Source organism: Thamnophis elegans, chromosome 4 (genome assembly GCF_009769535.1).
Source record: "Thamnophis elegans isolate rThaEle1 chromosome 4, rThaEle1.pri, whole genome shotgun sequence".
NCBI classification, from domain to species: domain Eukaryota; kingdom Metazoa; phylum Chordata; class Lepidosauria; order Squamata; family Colubridae; genus Thamnophis; species Thamnophis elegans.
Genome location: NC_045544.1, coordinates 50,552,323 through 50,568,895, shown reverse-complemented (window position 1 = coordinate 50,568,895; position 16,573 = coordinate 50,552,323). Strand labels below are relative to the sequence as shown.

General features: G+C 36.1%; 1 protein-coding gene across 3 annotated transcripts in view; it reads right to left on the bottom strand.

The window, feature by feature from the left end:
- Positions 1–532: 532 nt before the first annotated feature.
- LOC116507148 (utrophin-like) overlaps positions 533–16,573 on the bottom strand; it is a 143,671-nt gene continuing 127,630 nt past the window's right edge. For all 3 annotated transcript variants that reach the window (XM_032215099.1, XM_032215101.1, XM_032215100.1), the window contains 3 exons: positions 15,409–15,501; positions 4,420–4,442; positions 533–2,540 (listed from right to left, as the gene is read on the bottom strand). In XM_032215099.1, coding sequence (XP_032070990.1) covers positions 2,532–2,540; positions 4,420–4,442; positions 15,409–15,501 — 125 coding nt within the window. In that variant the 3' untranslated portion in view covers positions 533–2,531. The remainder of the gene's footprint in view (positions 2,541–4,419; positions 4,443–15,408; positions 15,502–16,573) is intronic.

Sequence of the window (16,573 nt, the reverse complement as noted above, 5' to 3'; positions counted from 1 at the left end):
CTTTTTCAAGCAGTGCCACTTTTAAATATCTATTTAGGCTTAGCCTTTAGGCTGTTTAAAGTTATGTCAACCTGGGGTATAAATTATATTTGCCAGTATCCAGAACAGTTGAGTACAATGCTGACAGCCAGGAAGAGGAATTTTAAGCTCTGCCACTGAATAAAGCAACACACTCTAATGCATTTTCAATATGAATAGTAAACCTTTAACTAGATTCACAGATTGATGTCAGGCCCTCTTACTGGTGAAGATGTATATTGATCCCTGAAAATGTAAATGGTATAAAAATATGCATTGATGTATGATGCTATATATTTTTGTTACTTATTTTAAAGGCACTTTGAAATGGGAAGCATTCTTACAAAGGGAATGAGCTTTTGAAATGTATTTACTCCTATGAAGAATATCAAACAGTCTTCACTAAAAATTAATTTTATTCAGAGAGTGAAAATCTTACCATATAATTAGATTAGAAATGGGAAATGCAATAATTTAAAACCACAAATATGGAAACTTTTCTTTTTCTGAGATGTTACCACAACATGTTCCTTTTATTTATCAGTGTTATCAGAGGAAGAGTATTACAATGTAATATTGTTGTTTTTACTTGACAGTAAAGGACAGAATATGCATACAAACACAGGCTGAAAAACAATTTATACATATCCTTTCCATTAAAAACAAAAGTTCCATCCTATCCATTGCTGGGATTTGTTTTTCTGCTAAAGTATGTTTAAAGGAGGCTTGGGGGGGGGGATGTGTGGTTTTGTTTTTTTTAACCCCCTTTGGCTTGATACTATCTGGTAAATGAAAATACTCAAAAATATCAGATCTCTGAACTGCTTCCCAAGCTAAATACTAAAAAAGAAAGAAAAAGAAAATTGGTTTGAGGTAGAAAGGTGGTCATGGCTCTTCTTTTCTGCAAAACTTCTTTTCCTTCTCAAAATATCTATACCAAAATATATTTCTTTCTAGATGAAAAATCCACATAGTAACCTGCAATCTGTTTCTGTTTCCTACTCTGAGCAACCCCCGCCCCCCGCTGCTGAAAAAATAATACTTTTAGATAGCACTTTGAATCATTTGATTATATAGCATATATTATCTAATTTGACCCTCATAATACCTCTAAGCATAGTTACAACTAGTATCACCTCCGTACTGGAGATGAGCTATGAGAAAACTTGAGTGGTTTACAAGACACCATTCTCCACATCCACCCCAAGATTAATGCTTCTTCTACTGCAATGTCATTTGGGATAGCACATCAAATTCTACTAGGACTCACCTTGTAAATGATAACATAAAATAATGGACAGGCCCGTTAATAATATTCAGCAGTGGAATTTCTCCAACACTATTTTGGTCCTTTAAATATGATTATTGCACACATGCAACGTATGGAAAGAATGAGTGAGTGCTTTATAATGAGAGCAAAGGGCCATGCAAAGCCACACAGCCAGTGGGGAAGGAACCAAGCCTAGCTACTCAACATAAACAGTGATCGAATTTTTCTCCTCAGCTGGCTCTCCCTGGCTCTCCCTTGAAATGCTGACTATAAGGGAATCATTTTAAAAATGTACAATGCTATTGATTAAAGGTATCCATCCAGCCAATCTTTCTGGCACAAAGGCAGAGCAATTAAGTACTGAAGTAGTCTGAGCTCCTTCATTTAGGTAGGCTTCCAAATTACAATTACTTCAGGACTAGATTTCATACTTTGAATGGAGTGATGGACATAAAATTTGGCACAATACGATGGTCATGTCTTCGCCACAGAAAATAAAAACTGCACATATTCAGAATAATTGTATTAAGGTAAAATTCAGCCTAACAAAAAAAATTAAAAACAATAAAATCTGGAAGAAAAATCATTCCACATTCTGTGGGGGAAGTAAATCCATTAAAATGCTACTTGAGTGTCAACAGTTACTGTAGCTGAATGAAGTTAGTGGGGGCAAAATAGAGCCCTGTGTGTCTAAAATGGTATTTGTCAATACTAACTGTGCAGTTTATGAGAAGCTGATCTTTTGCCTATGTTTTTGGACTCTTAGGCTAAGTATAAATGACCTGTGCAGAAAAAGCAGTGTGTCTCAGAAGAAAAGGTTCTTGAAAAGATAAATGCAAAAAGCCAAAAGGAAAGTATAAATGTAACTCTTTGCTCCAAACTCTAAAGGCAATTCACTTTAGCAATATCAAAAAAAGAATGGATATAAATCCCTACCATCCCCTTTCCTGATGCTGCATAATTATATAAATCAAAGTACATATGCATAACCATTTCCAAATACTCCACAGTTTGTTAAAATAACAGTTGCATAGAGAGGGAAGAAGGGAAAAACACACACAATAATATAAAATACAACATCCTCTTCTTTGGGTAGTTCAAGTGTTTTCTTATTTGGAGTAAGAATACACAGAGCTGAACATCAGGTTACAAGGTCCCAAGCAGCCATGTGATTACTGGAACTTGTGATTGGCACTGGTTGAGCTGAAGTTGCAAAGAGCAGGTGATCTTCCAAAGAAGATGCTCACATTGCCTGAAGGCAAGAAACAGTAAGAGAAGAGCAAGTGAGGGCCGTAATTTGCATAGGCAACAGCTTCTTTCAATATTAACACAGCTGAGTTAAATTATCTAAGAGGCATCACATTTGCTAGGAGGATAAAGATAGCAAAAATGCACGACACATCTTATAAGAATGCATGCCTAACTTTTGCCCTATGGAGACAACACTTAATCATGGCTTTGGGATTGAGTTGAATCTTTTCTAAAAAAAAATATGCCTCTTCATATGTTATCATTGGATAGGAATCCCAGGCTCAGGGCCAAGTTCAAAGCAACATAGCCAAAGCTTCATTCTCCTATTTTTCTCCATAATAACCCTATAGGTTGGTAGAAAGTATGATTGGTCCAAAGTAGCTCTGAAGTTTCTGTAGGTTGACTAAAATCTGGGTTCCCTTGTCAAAGTCCAAGACACCTTACTACTACACCACATTGGCAAGTATGATGCAGCAACTCCTCTGGGTTGAATCATATTAAACATATGCACAGGATATCCTACCCTGCAGAGCAATGGATGAAATAGCTTCAGATAATAGATTTTTCCCCCTATTGATTATGTCTGTGCACTTCTGCCTTGGCATCTTGACAAAAGCATAGCAAGAGATTCTTGTCCTGTTACAGAATTGTACAGTATTAATATGATCGGGGGTTATCTGTTAATAATAAAGTAGCAACTTTCCAATGTTATTACTTTATTATTAACTGATAATGCCGTTCCTGATAAATACCTAAAACAAAGGTTACACGTGAAATATTACAATCAAACATTTGTCCTCCCTACCCCCCAACCATTTTTTACAAGTCCCTTGAACACCTGTGTAAAAGCCAACAACAAGGCACCCAATCTTCAGGTCAAAAGGGACGATACATAAGCCTTGGTCCCGAGGGATGGCAAGATGAGTGAGCAGCAACCTTACAGGCATCTCAGTGGTAAAATGATTTCCTTGCAGCTGGTCCAGGGCACATTTCTGTGGTGAAATGTGCATTCAAGTTCAAGTTTAGAAGAAGAAAAAATATACCCAGAAAGAATTTCTGAGGGGGGTGTAAAATCTCAACAGATAATTTTGGGGCTATTTACAACACATTTCTTTCAATTATACCACAAATGAAGGATTTTGTTGATAAAGTATGGCAGTATTACTATCCTTGAAGTGTTAATACAATTGTTTGTGGGTAGGGTGTGTCTCTCTGTATTTAATTTTTTTCCCGATACGAATCTAAGAAAATTAAAACAGTGTTTCCTTTTCACCATCTCTGAAATAGCATGAAAGTAGATTTGGTGTGGTTTTCTGCTACAAGTAAAATAATGTGATAAAATAATACAATGGGATCAGGTCACTTCATTCCTACATGCTGCAAGTTTTCAGCCAAGTAACCCTTCAAATACACAAAATCCTGCTCATCTCATACTCTGCAGGGGACAGGGCCATTGTCAACGTCTAAAGCGTTTCCATGACTACTATCAACTTGAGAAGGGAGGAGAATTCTATGCATACTTTGGCTAGAGTAAAGTCTCATATTCTTGTGACTGGGATGTGAATGCGCATGTCCAGAACCCGTAACATCTTGTTGGTGAATGTGATTGATGACTTCAGGCAGAGGGGAGGAGACACAGGGGTAAAGTTCAGATGCCATTAAGTGGGATTCAGTTTAGGCTCCACAGAAGATCAAGCCAAGATGTTGATCCTAATAAATGAATGTTTTTTGTTTGAATTTTGTCTCGAGGCTCGTAAATTAATTAGGTCATCTCTTGGGAGCCATTAGGAAAAATGACTGTGTGTTTGCCCTGAGAAAAAGTGAAACAAAAATGCCTGTCCCATCAAAACCTATTTAAAAAGCATTCAAATGTTTCATACCTGTGATTTGCCAGCAAGATTTGCTGTAAATAAGAAAACAGTGTGATTAGTTGTCATATAATGCAGTCTCAAAGATTAAGATGTAGCTATGCAGAAAACAATTTATATTTGACATATTCCATGCTTTTTTTCTTTGCAAATCTGTCGGAATTCCTTCCCATAAATCCTAAGCACTCTATTAAACATTTGATTATAACATAAAGTATTTGTGCAGATCAAATATGATAGCATATAAAATTTTAATAGTCATGTTTAATGAAATGAATTCAGATAGAGAGGTTAACATTATTGCTATAACAACACATGGTGATGGCAGAGGAAATATATGGATTATCACTCAAATAAATGACAGGTTTAAATTTAGGATTTAGGACCATTTTTCACCCTTATGACCATTGCAGCATCCCCATGGTCACATGGTTTACATTTGGATGCTTGACAACCGACTCACATTTATGATGGTTGTGGTGCCCCAGAGTCATGTGATCCCCTTGTACGACCTTCTGACAAGCAAAGTCAATATGGAAACCAGATTCACTTAACAGACGTGTTATTAATTTAAGAACTGCAGTGATTCACTTAACAAATGTGACAAGAAAAGTCATAAAATGGGGCAAAACGCACTGAACATATTTCTCACTTAACAACATGCATTTTGGGGTCAATTGTGGTCATAAGTTGAAGACTACCTGTAATATCATTGGCCATTCTTTCCCTGAAGAAAGGAATGAAATGGAAATAAACCTCACTTAAATATTCTGCTTGATGATAATCCCAAATTAAAAGACAGCACCTTATCGCCACTCCCACTTTGCGAAATTTGATGTTGGTACCCAGTTGAAATTTTCATATATAACCTTTTTTTGGTACAAAAACACACAATCCAAATATACAGAACTAATTCGGTGTTAGTTCATTAAATGGAAGGTGATCTAGGTGATCACAGCGGCTTGTCTTCTATAGGAAGATGTGAAACTGGATTAAACAGGCACTCTGCTAGAAAGCTTCCCTTAACCTTCCTAAGGTTTCTCATATCTTCAGGCCTCTGGCACAATAAATCCAGGACTACCGCAAGGTTTTATGAAATAATCATAAAATCAAAGATTTCCCTTGCCTGGTTGTATATAAGTCTAGTGGACAGTGCTCATCTCCATTTCTTAGCCAAGGGAGCCAGCATTGTCCAAAGACATTTCCATGATCAGGTGGCCAACATGATGATATGCTGATGCACAGGGAATGCTGTTACCATCCCACAAAAGTGGTACCTATTCGTCTACTTGTATTTGCATGCTTTCAAGCTAATAAATGGGCAGGAGCTGCAGCAAGGAACGGGAAACTCACTCTGTCACACAGTGCTTGGGTGCCGAATCTGATCTGTCAGCTTTCCAACTGAGAAGCTGAGCATCTTTAACTGCTGAGTCATCCCACCCCCATAAATAATCATATTTCTATCTTTGCTAGTTGAATACTAATTTGTGATGCTATGATATGAAATGTATACATCATCTTCAAGCTGAACCATAAAGTATCTTAAAAGGGATGATGGGAAATGTAATGAGCTAGATCCAGAATTCCAATAAATTGCACCCATTTTCATTTTGCTCCCATTAGATAGAAGTTCTGCCATCTCCAAACACAGAGGAGGAAAAAATTTGCATAATGAAGCCCTATCTACCACAGCTTCTCTTTGGTTTTTATCACCTCTTGAATCAACAACAAAGCATGGACTTCCTATTCACTAGTCCTAGAGGAAAACATGATGTTACAAGTGACATGCAGATAGTACTCAATTAAGTCGTAATGAAGCCTGTGCCCATCACAATCATTGTGATGGTCATAAATAGATTTTAAGACCATTTTTGCAGTGAACACAGTGGTTGTTAAGCAAATCATTGATTTGCTATTGGTGTGGGTTTGCCAGAAATCTGAAATAACTGTTCTTTTTTAGCAAAACCTTCCAAAAATATGGTCATGTGTCTTTGGTGCAGTTGCCAAGCACCCAAAGTTCAGTCATGTGACTGTGAGGAGGAAGATGATGTCGGAACTTTGACCTTGAGTCCTAAGTACCCCCCAGGTAGGTCCATCAGAACTTCAAACACTTATAAATTGAGGACTACTGTAATATACACTGGCTGTATGTGACTATTGACATTCTGTATCAGGGGTGTCAAACTTGTGTTGTCATGGAGTCGTCACGTGACGTATACTGACTTTCCCCCTTTTGCTAAACTGGGCATGGGCGTGGCCAGCACGTGACACATCTGGCCCACGTGCTGTGGGTTTGACACCCCTGTTCTATATACACATGCCTGAAAAGCCTGAATGGGCAATTTTTCAAACATAGATATAGCAATACTTAGTGATTTTATTATGAAACATGAGGATAAGACAACGGTACTCTTCTAACTCTATGCAGTTTCTTTGAAATGTATCTGTTATTGTTATAGCCAGTAAGAGGTTTTCTAAAAAAGAATCCATATTAGTCAGTCATTCAACAGCCTAGAAGAAGGAGGAAAAAATAGAGAAACAAAGCACCACAGCACTGTTGCTCTCCTGAATGATCTTATTGTAAAAGTGTTCATTTCATAAGATTTGGGGAGGAAGGTGCCTTTGAGTCAGTGTTAACTCCTGGCAACTCCCTGAAGTTTACTTGGCAAGGTTTTTCATAAATGATTTGCTGTTGCCTCTTTCCTAGGACTGAAAGAGTGTGACTGGTCCAAGGTCACTTAGCAGCTTTATCCTTAAGGTGAGAGTAGAATCAGGAGTGAAATGATATCAGTTCAGACAGGTTCACCCAAACTGGTAGTAAAAAACGGTACTGGTTTACCCGAACAGGTAGTAAAAAAAATACTACCAGTTCAGGTGAACTGGTATTTCTGACGATCAGCTATGCAGTGTGATTTAAATCATCTAGAAAGCAGGAAATCCTGCTTTCTAGCTAATCGCGTGGCACAGCGGATTCCTCCCCCTCTCGCTGTTCTACTCTCCCGGCACGCTCAGTAGCAGGATCTGCCCACCCTCCCAGACATCAACATGTCCATTTTTGACACTGTGCATGCGCAGAAGCACTCTCACATTTGCGAACCGATAGCGAAGATAAGTAGATTTCACCCTGAGTAGAACTCAGTCTCCTGGTTTTTAGTATGATGTCTTAACCACTATACTAAAACTGATTCTCTTAACATTGCATAACATTATCTATTTATCCATATATACTGTAAGATCAAAATATCACTACACAAAATGCTTCGAATGATCTTTCATGTTAGCACAAGTAAATGTTGCTACATCTGCCAAATAAAAATGTGGGTCACTTAATTATTTGGCCTTGAATTTTATTGTTCTTTCATTTAAAGCAAGGGATGTTTTCTTTAAAGGAAAAAATGTCACTACTTGGTTAGGTCAATTTTCATCTTTTGTTCGTACTAGGATACTGGGACCACTTTATTGTTTCTTCTAAATGTGGATTTGTTTACAGTTAAGAGTTGAGATATGAAGAAATCAGGCTTACATGTTTAATTAATGATATTATTTCAGAGCCCCATATCAACTTTTTGATGACCCTTGGTTTGGAGAAGATGCTACTTATTGGGTTTTCCTATAGTTAAGTGTTGAGTTATGAGATGAAAAGTTTTATATTTGTTCACTAACTGAAGAAATAGTGAGATTTCTTATACTTGTCAAAATGCAGATAGGAAATTGCTTTTTTAGGGTTTTCTTCTTTTTCTATTTTCTTCCTCTTTTTTTTCACTTTTATTCTATTTTTTTCTTTTCTTTTCAGTTTGTATTATTTTACTATTGTAATTAAATCTTTTAATTTTTTTTAATTAAAAGAAGGCTCTAAGATGCTCCAAGTCAAAATAGGAGTATTGTATGTACTTTATATTATAGCACTTACACTATGATACTTAAATGACATGTCCCCTCTTTTATCATCTTTTCTCAAGATGAAATGTTTTCAGATCTTTAAATTCAACCCCCTTGATTATCATTATTAACTTCTTATTCATCTGTTTGGTCGTAGGAATCTTTCTCAAACTGTAATGCCCAGAACAAAACAAAGTGGGGACAGGTATGTTAGAAAGAAGAGTCTGGATTAAGTTGTTTGGGTCTTTAAATAAATCTTAATGGAAGTTCTTGACTCAATCAAGAAAGTACTCCTTAGGAAAATCCTGAGAGAAACCTTGGGGTTTATTTAGAGTTATAGGAATCATGTTATATGTGGTCTGCATCAATTTTGCATCTACTGAATTATAAGAATATTTCTACGAATTCTGAAAATAAAGAAAGCAAGAAAATCCCTATTTTCCTATTCTACTTCTGTGAATATGCCCAATTTTAAATGACTTGTTCTTAATAAATGCACAAAGGATCTCACTAGCTGGTTAATATGAATATATTATAGTATTTTGTTAGGTGCACAAAGTAAATGTTCTAGGCAGATACTTTCACTGATGCCATTTTTTGTTTCCTCAGCTGCCTGGGAGACAGGCAGAAGTTCAATTTCCATTCTGATCACAGTGGATTACTGAATGAAGGTGCCTTAGCTCTCCACACACTATGATTAGAAGAGCAAATCCTATCATTTAAAGAATGCACGGTAGAACTATATCTGAAGTGGAATTGGTAAGTTAGGCTTAATGCTGATACTGAGAAGTTTGAAAGGAGCAGGAACTTCAAGGAAAAGATTTAGAATTCTTCCAAAGGGGGAGAAGGTTTCAGGATTTCATATTTTTTTCTCAGAGAGCCTTTTTACTCTTCCTGGTTTTTGTGGTTTGATTATTAAGCAATTACTGTGGGGTCTTAGTTGGAGTGGTGCAGTGGCCTAGAGGTGGAGCTCTTGCCTCACAATCAGGAGACTGTGAGTTCAATCCCAGGTAGAGGCAGATATTTCTCTCTCTGGGCACACTGAGAATATATCTGCTGAATAAAACTCTGCATTGGTGACAGGCAGGACATCCGGCCATTAAAACACTCTGCTAGCTTCATTCAGTTGCTCAGACTCACACGAGATTATGGGGTGTTAAATGAAGATGATGATGACTGTAGGGTCTTAGTTTATTCTGAATAAAATACCAGTAGCATAACTGGTTGGTGAGGAGGCTCTGCAACGTATCTGCTTGTGAATACAAGTAGTCCTTGATTTATAATCGCAATTGAGCCTAAAATTTTTGTTGCTAAGTGAGTTTTGCCCCATGTTACGACCTTCCCTGTCACAGATGGTAAGTGAATCACTGCAGTTGTTAAGTTAGTAACATAGTTGTTAAGTGAATTGCTTCCTGATTGACTTTGCTTGTCTGAAGATTGCAAAATGTGATCATATGACTTCAGGATCATCACAAATATGAATCAGTTTCCAAGCATCTGAATTTTGGAGATCCTGCAATGGTCTTAAGTGTAAAAAAATGGTCATGTCACTTTTTTCAGTGTAACTTTGGACAGTCACAAAATGAACTTTTGTAAGTCGAGGACTACCTATATAAAAAACACTTTCAGAATATCACTTGAATGACATCTACTAACACATACTGCAACATACAACACAAAATCTCACCCAATGAAGCTGAACGATGATGAATGATTTCATAAAGACAAAGGAAAAATACCTCAATAGCTTAGAGAAAATCTATGAAATTCACATAAAATCTAATGATCACTTTTTTTAAAGGAATACTAAATGAATTCATGGAGGATATAACTATTAGAATTGTGATAGCTATATACCAACTCTGGGATCAACAGTAAAAAAGCCAGTGGCATTCTGTTATGTATCAAAGTCTGTGATGCACAAAATGTGATAAATAGGATGTTGGCTAGATAGGCTTTTGGTATTACATTTCACATGCGTTAGAAGAAGAAAATAACAGGCTAGTAACTGCATGCCATTGATCTGAGAAAAAAAATCTGCATATTAAAATAGTTGTCTGTTGTCACTGTAATGTTTATTGCAAATGTGGTTTTGCCTTTAACACAACTGGCAAAAGTTTTCCCATCATACACAGGATGCTGTAAAGTCTACTGGCACTGCTACCATGTTTCTCAGAATATAAGACCGAGTCTTATTTTCTTTTAGACTTGAAAACTTAGGCTTATTTTCAAGGCGGTCTTACTTTTTTTGAGCTACAGCAGGCCAGACTCGGTGAGCTGGATGCATTGTGGACGCACCATCGCCTCCATTCCGAACCTTCAGCATTCGGAATGGAAGCTTTTGGGCGAATGGGAGGAAAATGGGGAGGGGATTTTTTTGCCTGCCATCCTTCCCTCAGTCATTTTCCTCCCATTCACCCAAAAAACCTCCTGAGAGCCTCTCAAAGAGAGGGAAAAAGCAAAGCAGCTTAGTTGTGTCCTCTTTTTTTCTTCTTGATCCTTATTAAGTTTGCTTCATCCAGTCACCTCTCCTGAACTAGCCTCTACACAACTAATCAAACCCAGCATGAAGTTCTGGGATGCAACTATTAACATGCACACATTTGTGCTTGGAACACTAATCAAACAAATCTAATGTATTCTAATCCAGGGGTCCCCAACTCCCAGTCCATGGACCACCACTGGTCCTGGCCTGCCAGAACCTGGTCCATGCAAGCCCATCCCCACACAAGCAGAACTATGCCCCCACCTATTTCCACACAAAAACTGCTCTCCACAGAACTGGTCCATGGCACCCAAAAGATTGGGGGTCGCTGCTCTAACCCACAGAAATACACATAAAGAACATTTCTACTTAAAAAATAAATTCCCCTAAGATTTTCTAAGGAGACTTATTTCTCCATGGAAAAAATAGAGATATTTGCTCCTATTTGGTTATGCCCTACCTAAACATTGGGTTCTGAATAAACAAAATAATAATGGTCAACATTTGGAGACTCTCATCTCAAAATTTCCAAAATCCTACCCCCAAAATTGTGAAATTGCATCAAATCCACCAGTCTGATAAGATTATAAACCTTGCTGTGGGCATTATTTTAAGTGGTATTCTACTTCAGTGTATCTTTTTTCTCTCAGAAGATGAGCAGATTTAAAAGCAAAACACTGGTTGTACCTGTTAACTATTTTAAGGGATAGAAAGCATAATTATAAATAAATATGTCACTGAAAGCTTGCAAACAGGAAAAAAAGTGGGGGGAATAGGTGGTAATAAGAAAAAGACATCCAGGTATTCTGCTAAATATCTTCAATATTATCTTTAATATTTTTTAAGTCCAACATCTTGTGTTACAACATGTAATTAACTCCCCTTTCATTGTATTTGTTAATTAAAAGAACTATATTAATTAACTGCTTAATTTGAAATATCCTGAAGGACTGTAGGAAGACTACTACATTTTCTCTTTCAATCCCTCTCTCTTCCCATGTAGACAGTAAGATACATCTGTTTACCCAAAGTCTGAAAGTTTAAATTCTCTGATATTGCTATCCAAACATTGCCTAGTTATTTATTTTTAAACAAAATAACCATCAGTATGTTTTCAGTGTTTAAACAGGCTTTAAAACCTGTTTTTAAGTTACCTAAAGCACTTCAGGCAATATGTGCAAAGGTTAAATTTCACTGTAGGTTCACAATTTCACAGTTTTTGCTACAACCCCATGGAATTCTATAATTCCTGATCATTTCCAACATCAGAAAACAATTTTCTTTAATTGATCAATTCCAGGACAAAATTGGAAACAAGAATTCAAACAAGATAATGATATGTTTCATGCAACCTATCATTTTCCACTTTAAACACTAGAGAAAACTGATTTCTTAAATTCTTGAAATTGCTTAGTCGGGTTTCTACCTTTCCTGTTTTTAATGATAATATTATGACTGTAAAATGTGAAATGAAGGTTACAGCTGAGAACAGAAAAGGACAAAGAAAGTACAAATCCTTTGGTTGATATCAAGGCATGAGTTGTTCTGGCTAAAGGACAGCACCAATCATATACTTTTAACTTCAGAAGCTCAGCTCTATACTCAAGGGTGGATATAAGGGGTCTGATTTAGGGATCTTTTCAGATTTTAACAATTTAGCATAGGTTTGGGAGAAAAGATGGCATGAGCATGTATGAGTGAGGTGTTAAAACCACTAGTTTCTAAGGGAAAATCGCTTAAGTATGTGGAGAATTATGATTAATAATACTGTAATTGGATCAGGTTATTATAACTGAGTATAGCAGCGCAGAGCGCAACTATGAACAACAATACATAACAAAATTTGACTTTATTTCAGTTATTCTTCATAGGATTATGTACCTTAAATGATTCATTTTATGAATATTAAATGCATTTGATTTTATGATTTCAAATGAAGCTGCGCAAATTGGTATTGAATTAGAAACAAATATATGTTCTCAATGAATGTCAGGTCAACTTAACATAAAGGTTGACATTGAAAGTTAAAATAATTGCTATCTATATGTTCATGGACTCTATTAAGGATCAGAATAAATCACCCTAGTGGAGCATAAAGTATTCACCTATCTAATGAAGAATGAACAATTAGTAAAACACTAACAGGAATACATAAATTAGCCATTACAATCAAATTTATAGAGAAGATTTGTTTCTGTTGCTGTTGCAGAATGAGACTACTTTACATTCCACCTTCTGCAGATCTGCATCATCTTACCTGACTTAGCTGATCGTCTCTTGCATATTCGTTGGAAAACATAATAAAAAATTCATACCCCAAGCAGCAAATATTACTACCTTAATTAATGTCATAATGAGAATACAATTAAAAAGCAGGGAAAAATTCAATTTGGTGCATCCAATTTTTTTTTTAAAGTGTATTTGGAGGGAACACAATGAGTGTCAAAAATATAACTTTCAGCTGAGAAAAAAGTGAAAACTCACAGGGACTCAGTAATTGCTTTAGCTAGACTTCACAGATTGGTGATTAATTGGCAATCTGATTGGGATCAGGCGGCAATCTAGGTTTACAAAAATTTGGGGTTCCTAAATAATAACAAAATACATGCACATTGAAAGCATGTAGTCCCCTGCTAAATGAATAGTTTATCATTAAATGCAACAAAGTTCATTAACTGAAACTCTGCATGGGGGAGAACAGTATCATAAACATTCCTGACCCACCTACCTTTTCTATTAAAGAGAAGTTGTGTGAACAGAAACAATGTAAATTAGTATTTTATGCAAAAATGTTGGCACATAATTTTGTGATACTTGTAAACTTGCAATAAAGGTAAGTGTATGCTTTCTTGCTGTAAAAAGATCTATTGTTGGACATATGGCAAGGTTATTAGTTATTCTACATCAAGGATATGCATGTACATAATAAAAGACATGTTACATACTGTGGTATATCTACTGTAGATACTGTGTCTATCTATTATATATTGTGAATTATAGTATTTCAAACTACTACAGGAATCAAGCTACAGGTTACATCAATTGCATAAAGTACATTTCTTAGAGGCTGGTTATATAAGTTGACATTCTGCATACCGTATAAAAAAGCAACAAATTTGGATTAAGCCAATATAGATTTCATATTTATCTAAAGCTTTCCTATAGCATGAGAAGATCCACTCTCCTCTGATCATACTTTTTCTTCAAGGTACCTAAGGCTTTTGGTGTTTATAATGTTAATCACTAAGCATTTTCTTCAATATGGGCATTAAGCAATGTTAACTTGATGCAATGGACTGTAAGAGTAATCTTGGGACTTTCCTGTTGGGATCAGGAATGAGAACAAAGTGAATAGTTAGATAAAAAGATAATTGAAACCAAGGAAGAAATGTAATTTGACAAACTGATTTAGACTTGAGCTTCTTTAGTTCTCATGAAATTAAGGCAGGGATGGGGGGGGGGGGGGTCCATTCAAAAATTTCAAGGTTTATTACTGTAACTTATAATAAAAGTAGAATTAGTATTCATAATGTAGGTTTCCTGGTCTAGTCTACCGCAAAGGACAGACATTTGTTCTCTTTTTTGGTGATTAATTGGCAGGCTAAAGTATCAGTTGGCATTCTAGGCTTACAAAAAATTGGGACTTCTAGATAATATCAAAGCATATGCAACAGACTTCTAGATAATATCAAAGCATATGCAAGCATATGAAAGAGTAGGGTTCCCTACTATTTCACCTACATATTGTTCTCTTGGCTATGAACAGTCCCATCTCCCTTAATCCAAGCTGACATTATTTATGCAGGTTCAATATTCAGGCATGTTTTTTTTAAATTAAATCTTACTAATGAAGCAATTCTGGGTGGCTTATAGTGAAATAAAAAAGTGCTAAATCAATTAAAGTTAAAAGTTAAAAACCAAAATGTTGTCCAGTCTGGGGGTATCAAATCAAAGATCTTTATTACGGTCAAAGACCAGAAATGTACATTTGTCTTTACACTATATTAAAAATACTAACATTAAAATATAATTAAAAGTATTTACATTAAAAGTGGATAAATCTTCTCTACCTGGTCAACTACCCCCAATGTAGTAGGTCTTATAGAGGTCCAAGACCAAGCAACAGAGTCAAGGTTTCAGGTGCTTCCTTAAGGACAGGAGAGTGGAGATGGATCTCACCTCTGATGGATTTAGCCACATGGTTTAGCCACGTTTACATTTGTGTCAATGGTAATTGCCAGATTTTGCATCATGTCATTTAGAAAACATTTTAATATATATGTTATAAGAAATTTGTTTCAATTCTCTTGTGTTGGGTTCAATAGGCTAACACAGCTAAACTCTGGAAATTTATAAATTTTTATAAGCTGTTTAGTCATATACCTTTCTTGTGTAATGAAAATAAAGGGGTTTTTTTTAGAAACAAAGTTTCAGAACTTTATGGATATATTATGGAGTGATATATTACCCTATGATATTTTTTGGGAAAGTAACCATTGTCCTTTGATTCCAGACTGGAGAGCCTCCTAAGTGTATTCAGTGAGCAGTTTTACAGAACATTAAATGATTGCTTTTCAAATAGGCAATTGTATTCAAGTTTAGCTTCAGATTCTTGGCTTGGTATGTTGAATACTTACAGAGGCAAGCTGGAAATGTGCTATTGATTTGTTCCATGACCTCCGTTAAATCTGTGCTAGTATGATGAGGTGGGACTAGCAAGTCATCTATACCTAAGGAGAACAAAATGTGAAACGACTTTAGTAAAAAAGGAAATAGTATTTAAAATCCCAAAAGCTGCTTCCACCTACCCTTATTATCCGTATGGTTTTCAGAATAATTTCAAAAAAGAATTCAACTAATTGAAATCTTTGATTCATTATGCAAGAATGGCTCATTGATAACAACTTGGATACAGAGGAATAGAAACTAAAAGTATCAATTTATCCCTTTTCTCATATCTGAACTATAAAGCTTATCCATGATGCCTGCAATAATATTGGACAGAATTTTACCAAGACAATTAGTTGTGGAAATATTGCAGTTTTATCAAGTAGGTGATTACATTGAAAATGGCTCTGTATTCAGCCATTTTGCACATCACTGTAGTCACTGTATTCAGCAGAAAGGCTCAGTGCCCAAATGGCCAATGATCATTATTAAGGCCAGAACTTCCATATTTTGAATAAAGAAGAGAAGAAAAAATGAAAATCAGTAGTCCTGACTGCCATAGAGATGATGCATGTTCCTTGCCTTCATGAGCATAAAAGTCCTGGTCTTCGGTTGTATGCCTTGTTCAGTTGGATCCTTGTTCTCTAGTTTCCCTAAGGCACTATAATATTTTTGGGATATTCATCTTCTTCACTTTGATTCAGCACCCATTTCATAATCTGGACTATTTTGTAAAAGCTTATCTATCTATCCGTCCATCTGTCCATCCGTCCCCCCATCCATCCACCCACCCACCCACCCACCCACCCACCCACCCACCCACCCACCCATCCATCCATCCATCCATCCATCCATCCATCCATCCATCCATCCATCCATCCATCCATTTAGCTAGCCATTTAACCATTCATCCATCTGTTTAGCTATCTATGTATCAACCCATGTGTCCATCCATACTCTCTCACCTACAAACTTATGAAGACTGCAAAGAAACCTGCGAGTATTAAAAGGTTTGGCTTTGGCATTTAAAATTTTTGAAGAGCTGGGACATGAACATTAGTTGTTCAAATAATACTTCTTTTTAAAAAAGTATTAAAATATTAAAAGTCACAAAATCAACATTTTTTTTCTCTT